The 6,922-nt window shown below is 44.4% G+C and overlaps 1 protein-coding gene across 14 annotated transcripts in view; it reads left to right on the top strand.

Moving 5' to 3' along the window:
• PNPLA4 (patatin-like phospholipase domain containing 4) overlaps positions 1-6,922 on the top strand; it is a 127,464-nt gene that overhangs the window by 40,343 nt on the left and 80,199 nt on the right. For all 14 annotated transcript variants that reach the window (XR_824323.1, XR_824322.1, XM_010829900.1 and 11 more), the window contains one exon: positions 5,032-5,184. Coding sequence is in view for 12 of the 14 variants with exons in the window: in XM_010829900.1 (XP_010828202.1) it covers positions 5,032-5,184 (153 nt within the window). In the remaining 2 variants the exon portion in view is untranslated. The remainder of the gene's footprint in view (positions 1-5,031; positions 5,185-6,922) is intronic.

Raw genomic sequence — 6,922 nt, 5'->3', positions numbered from 1 at the left:
GCAGGAAACCTGGGTTCGATCCCTGAGTCAGGAAGATCTCCTGGAGGAGGAAATGGCAACCCACTCCAGTATTCTGGCCTGGAGAATCCCATGGATGGAGGAGCCTGGCGGGCTATAGTCCATGGGGTCGCAAAGAGTCGGACACCACTGAGTGACTTCTCTCTCTTTCTCTCTATAGACGTTTATAAATGTTTTTTAATATATAAGAATTAAAAAAAAAATTATTTGTTTGCCTGCACCACTGGGCCTGTATTGTGGCACATGAAATTTTTTTTTTTTTTTTTTGAGTTGGGGCATGTGGTATCTGGTTCCCTGATCAGAGATCAAACCTGGGACCCTTTCATTGGGAGTGGAGACTCTTGGCCACTGGACCACCAGGGAAGTCCCACATGTTTGGTTTTTGAAGCACATTTTTCTCCTGGAATAATTTTCTTTTTAACTTATTTGGCCTACCCTTTCCTTTGATGAATGAAGGTGCTATAATCTGAAACTAAGAAACTCTGGGCAAAACTCTCCTGGGAAGAGCCATCAGCAAGATTTTGGAATCCTCAGTGTCACGGCAGCTTATGGAATGCTGCCCAAAAAGTGGGAATGATTTTGAGGAATACGTTGCAAACAGCCAGAGAAGTCATGGCCAGAAGCATAGGGAATGCAGTTTTCATTTATCCATCAGTCAGTTCAGTTCAGTTCCATCGCTCAGTCATGTCTGATTCTTGGTGACCCGAGGGACTGCAGCACGCCAGGCCTCCCTGTCCGTCACCAACTCCAGGAGTTTGCCCAAACTCATGTCCATTGAGTCAGTGATGCCATCCAACCATCTCATCCTCTGTCGTCCCCTTCTCCTCTCACCTTCAATCTTTCCTAGCATCAGGGTCTTTTCATAAGAGCCAGCTCTTCGCATCAGGTGGCCAAAGTATTGGTTTCAGCTTCAGCCTCAGTCTTTCCAATGAATATTCGGGACTGATTTCCTTTAGGATGGACTGGTTGGATCTCCTTGCAGTCCAAGGGGCTCTCAAGAGTCTTCTCCAACACCACAGTTCAAAAGCATCAATCGATCCATAGCACGTGAGATATAAGGTATTTGGATTTAGTAATGTTATTGTTGTTTCCAGAAATTTTGCTCACATTAGCATGCCTGAGGGTGGGGTGGGCTCTGTGTGTGTGTGGTTGTTGGGAGTGATACAGTTCATGAGAGCAGGAATCAGGAGAAAGATGGACTGTATTTACAACATCTGAGCTGCTGGGGTTATGGTTACAGAGTAGCGAGTAACGCTGAAAACTTAATGAAGCCCCTTGATAAGCTGTTTGTTTCCCTGACTCATTTATCCAATCAGAATAAGCTAACAAGAGTGAACAAAATTTAGAAAAAAGACTTTCAATTCCCTTAAGCGGCAGTCATTAGCCCCATGGTAAATTAGAACACTGCACATTAACGAGCCAGATTGCCCTTCTTTTCCTTCAGTTGACTAAAACAAGGGAGCTGTCAGTTAAGTTATATGGCATTTGGTGCATATTTTTTATTTCCCTTGATGAAACCTCTGAATTTTTGCATCACTGGTGAGATACTCTACTGAGGGTATGAAAGGTGATTTTGGAAGGTGTTCTTTCTCTCTCTCTTTCTAGGTATTATCTATTCCAGAATTTGGTGTCTACATTCAAAGCAATGAGGGAAGAGGAGGGGGAAAAAAAACCAAAAAACTCCAGGACAGTAAGGCACAGAACCAGATATCTGGGACCTTCTTTTTTTTAATTAATTAATTTTTATTGAAGTGTATTTGTTGTTGTTGATCATTCGCTCAGTCATGTCCAGCTCTTTGAGACCCCATGAACTGCAGCATGCCAGGTTCCTCTGCCCTCCACTGTCTGCCGGAGTCTGCTCAAATACAGTAGTTCCTTTACAATGTGGGGGCCTTCTTAATACAAACCTGTCTTTTTTAGACAGTATTTGTATAGTCTTGTGTGTGTGTGTATCCATATTTATACGTACACAAGCATATATAAATGTGTGTATATAATACATAATTATATAATGTGTTTTGTTCTTTTAAAAAATAATGACGGTAAGCAGATTACCCAGGTCAGGTTCATTTTAATCCAATCCACTTATGTTTTTTCCTCCACCAAAATGCAGTTCCCTCAACCAGAGATTTTCAACACATTTTCACTTTCTGTTTATTTACTTTTATTTCCTCTGAGGGGAGGTGGTTGCTGGCCAAGGCCTTTGTAAACAATACCTATCATTTAGTCACCTGCTTTAGAAATCAAAACAGGTAAGAAAAACATTTTAAAAGAAAAAAAGACATGAAGTGAATGAAGGTGAATGAAGGTCCTTAACTCAGTTAAGGATGCTTTATGCTAACCTGTTTCTCAGTCCTCACCTCCTTGCTTTTTTTCCTCCAAAATAGATGATTTTGTGAGGTTGCTGTTGTTGTTCGGTCGATGTTGTGTCCGACTCTTTGTGATCCCATGGGCTGCAGCAGACCAGGCCTCCCTGTCTATCACCAACTCCCAGAGTTTACTGAAACTCATGTCCATTGAATTGGTGATGCCATCCAACCATCTCATCCTCTGTCACCCCCTTCTCCTCCCGCCCTCAATCTTTCCCAGCATCAGGGTCTTTTCCAATGAGTCAGTTCTTTGCATCAGGTGGCCAAAATATTGAAGCTTCAGCTTCAGAAGTGATTTTGCAGCCCAAGAAAATAAAATCTATCACTGTTTTCACTTTTTCCCCATCTCTTTGCCATGAAGTGACGGGACCAGATGCCATGATCCTAGTTTTTTGAATGTTGAGTTTCATGTCAGCTTTTTCACTCTCCTCTTTTACTTTCATCAAGAGGCTCTTTGGTTCTTCTTCACTTTCTGCCATTAGAGAGGTTATCATCTGCATGTCAGAGATGGTTTATATTTCTTCTGACAATCTTGATTCCAGCTTGGGATTCATCCAGCCTGGCATTTCGTGTGATACACTCTGCATATTGGTTAAATAAGCAAGGTGACAGTTTACAACCTCATTTTAGTCCTTTACCAATTTTGAACCAGTCAGTTGCTGCATCTGAGTCTAACTGTTGCCTCTTGACTGGCATACAGGATTCTCCAGAGACAGGTAATGTGGTCCGGAATTCCCATGTCTTTAAGAATTTCCCACAGTTTTTGGAAAGGCTTTAGTCAAAGGCTTTAGTATAAATCAGTGAAGCAGGAAGCAGAAGTAGATATTTTCCAGAATTCTCTTGCTTTCTCCACGATCCAGTGAATGTTGGCAATTTGATTTGCAGTTCCTCTGCCTTTTCTAAATGCAGCTTTTACATCTGGAAGTTCTTGGTTGGCATAATGCTGAAGCCTAGCATGCAAGATTTTAAGCATGATCCTACTACTATGGGAGATGTATGCAACTGTCCAATGGTTAGCACATACTTGAGTACTTCCCTTCTTGGGAATTTGGAGGAGGCCGGACCTTTTCCGGTCCTGTGGCCACTGCTGAGTTTTCCAACTCAAATTGGGTGATGTATTGAGTGCAGCACTTGAACAGCATCATCTTGTAGGATTTGAAATAGCTCAGCTGAAATTTCGTCACCTCCACTAGCTTTGTTCATAGTGATGCTTCCTAAGGCCCACTTGACTTCACACTCCAGAATGTCTGACTCTGGGTGAGTGATAAGGTGTTCTCCACAATTTCTAGTTTTGTATTCCCACATCCACGGCAGGATATTTCCAATTTGGATGTAGCCTGTAGCGTTTGAACTTCAGTTTTGTGTGTCTGTGTGTTTATTGTTAGAGCTGATTCTGGGGCTCAGGACAGATTGAAAGTCTTTTTCACTTGAAACACCATAAGGAATTCCGTCTTTGTGCTTCTTCCGCCTGCCCCCAGTGTCCAGGTGTGCAGAAGCCTGTGGACGGTCCTCGGTCCTGCTGTTCTGTCTCTCCCTCTTTCCTTTGGGCCGAGGTCTGAAAGCACAGACTCTCTTCTGAACAGTGCTCCTGTTGAACACTTCCTAGCCCTCTCCCGCCCTTCCACCCACGCTACCCCGAATTCTTCAAGGCTTGAAGCCCTATTAACTCAGGAGTCACTTTGGAGATGAAAGCATTTCTGGTGGTCCTTTATTTATTTACTTTTCACTTGGCTACAGACAATGCCGATTTGCAGTTCTGAAGTTAAAAATGGAGCTGCCTTTTATGGGGGATGATCTGCTCAGTGTCAGAGTCAACTTGGCTTTGCATCCTGATTAGATGATAAATCCCAAGCTCGTTACATGTGGCTTCTTATGCATGTGCCATCATCAGTTAAAAAAATAATAATAATAATAAGGTCTTAAGTAATCTACTCAAAGCTTTGAAACAACTGGAGAGATTTCTTGATTCCGTCCAAATTTCTTGGTTTGGTTTAGTCACTAAGTTGTGTCCGACCCTTGTGATTCCGTAGACTGAGAACCTACCAGAGTGCTCTGTTCATGGGATTCTCCAGGCAAGAATACTGGAGCAGGTTGCCATTCTCTTCTCCAGCGGATCTTCCCGACCCAGGAATCGAACCCAGGTCTCCTGCATTGGCAGGCAGATTCTTTACCAGCTGAGCCACCAGGGAAACCCATGGGTTTCTTACTATAATTTCTTACTATAAACCCAAACTTCTTACTGTATGCATAAAGGCTGTGTGTGTATGTTCTGTGCTCAGTCATGTCCGACTCTTTGTGACTCCATAAATTGTAGCACAGAAGGCTCCTCTGTCCATGGGATTCTCCAGGCAAGAATCCTGGAGTGGGTTGCCGTGCCCCCCTCCAGGGCATCTTCCCCACCCAGGGATCGAACGCATTGCAGGCAGGTTCTTTACCACAGAGCCACCACGGAAGCCTGTGGGTAAATGATATGCATACAAAGATTTGCTTCGCTTCCAAAACAAATCAAAATCCAGCTGGTCCTCATCAATAGTAACTCAAGGGCGTTCATCCCCAAGGCTCGGATTCTCAGAAGGACGGTGTCGTCTCGGGGAAGTCCACGGTCACTGTCTTCACGTGCTGACCGGGGCCATTCTCTCCGCAGAGGTGGGTGGACGGAGGCTTCACCAACAGCCTGCCAGTCCTGCCCGTCGGCCGCACTGTGACCATCTCCCCGTTCAGTGGGCGACTGGACATCTCTCCGCAGGATAAAGGGCGGCTGCATTTCTACGTTAGCATCACCAACCAGGAAGTACTGGTGAGTCCTGATGTTCCCGACCGTCACAGACCCCCTGAAACTCTCCACACGCTTCCCACACTTGGCAACTCCATCGTATGTACAGATTTGCATGCATATTTTTTAAAATTTACTTATTTTAATTGGAGGCTAATTACTTTACAATAATTGTAGTGGTTTTTGCCATGTTTTAAATGAGTCACAACGTATGTTGTGCATATGGACCTGGGTACCTCTACTGTAGACTGTGCGTGTGCAATCTTTTTTTTTTTTTTTTTTTACTATTTTTGAACTGTCTCTGTGGGACATTTCCTGTTTCTTCACTTATTTTTCAGGTCAGCATACTTGGCAAGTTTTCAATGCAATTTTATTAAAAAAAAAAAAACAAAGCACTTATTTACTTACTGGTTGTCTGAATTAGATTGTAGTTGCGGTGGGCAGGCTCCTTGTTTCAGTAAGAGGTCTCCAGAGCTCACAGGCTTTCTGGTTGTGGCTGGAGACTGGATGGACTCTGTGGTTGTGGCACTTGGGCTCAGTAGTTGAGGTGCTTGGGCTCAGTAGTTGAGGTGCTTGGGCTCAGTAGTTGAGGTGCTTGGGCTTAGTTGCCCTGTGGCATGTGGGACCCTTAGATCCCCCCATAGAGATTGAAACCTGTGTCCCCTGCATTGGAAGGCAGTCTGAACCACTGGACTGCCAGGGAAATGCAATTTTTATTTTTTTAAGATTTTTTTTTAATATGGACCATTTTTTTTTTAAAGAATCTTTATTGAATTTGTTATAATATTGCTCCTGTTGTTTATATTCTGGTTTTTTGGCCACACGGAATGTGGGATGCTACCTCCCTGGTGGTGGTGGTGGTGGTTTACTCGCTAAGTCGTGTCTGACTCTTGCAACCCCATGGACTATAGCCCGCCAGGCTCCACTGTCCATGAGATTCTCCAGCAAGAATTCTGGGGTGGGTTGCCATTTCCTTCCTGGTAGGTCCCTAAGTTTTCCACTAATGTTTTTACATACTTAATCATTGCCACCTTTTAAAACAATCAGATGATCTCATTTACAAATGTACTGATGGGACTTCCTTGGTAGTCCAGTGGTTAAGACTTCTAAAGCAGGGGATATGGATTGGATCCGTGGTCAGGGAGGTAGGTGAAGAAGGAAATGGCAAAAATGTTGATTCCCTCAATCTAGTCAAAAATTAGTTCTCAGCAGGGAGTGATACTATATACAGGTGTGTGCGTGCTAAGTTATGTCTGACTCTTTGCAACCCCAGGGACTGTAGCCCCTGAAAGTGAAAGCATTAGTTGCTCAGTGGTGTTTAACTCAGACGCGATGGACTGTAGCCTCTGGCTGGAGTGAGTTGCCATGCCCTCCTCCAGGGCATCTTCCACACCCAGGGATCGGGCCATGGCTCCCGCATTGGCAGGAAGATTCTTTACCTTTGGAGCCACCAGGGAAGCCCATTATATGCAGGAGACACTGGCTAAGTCGGGAATGTGTACAGGCATCTAGGGATGCAGCTCAGGGATGTTGCTCAGCATCCTACAGTGCACAGGACAGACGCCCCGACAGAGAAGCATCTGGCCCTAAAAGTCAGTGGTACCCAGGCTGAGAAACCCTCTTGCAGTCTTCGTGTGGACTTCTGTGTTTTGTTTTGTTTTGTTTTTTGCGGGGAGGAGAGTATGCTGGGGCTTAGTTGCCATGCGGGCTTTTCTCGAGCTGCAGAGCGCAGGCTTCTCGTTGCAGTGGCTTCTCTGGTTGC

This window comes from Bison bison, unplaced genomic scaffold (genome assembly GCF_000754665.1).
Source record: "Bison bison bison isolate TAMUID 2011002044 unplaced genomic scaffold, Bison_UMD1.0 scf7180017864512, whole genome shotgun sequence".
NCBI lineage: Eukaryota > Metazoa > Chordata > Mammalia > Artiodactyla > Bovidae > Bison > Bison bison.
The sequence above is the reverse complement of the archived record's forward strand: the minus strand, read 5'-3'. Positions and strand labels throughout refer to the sequence as shown.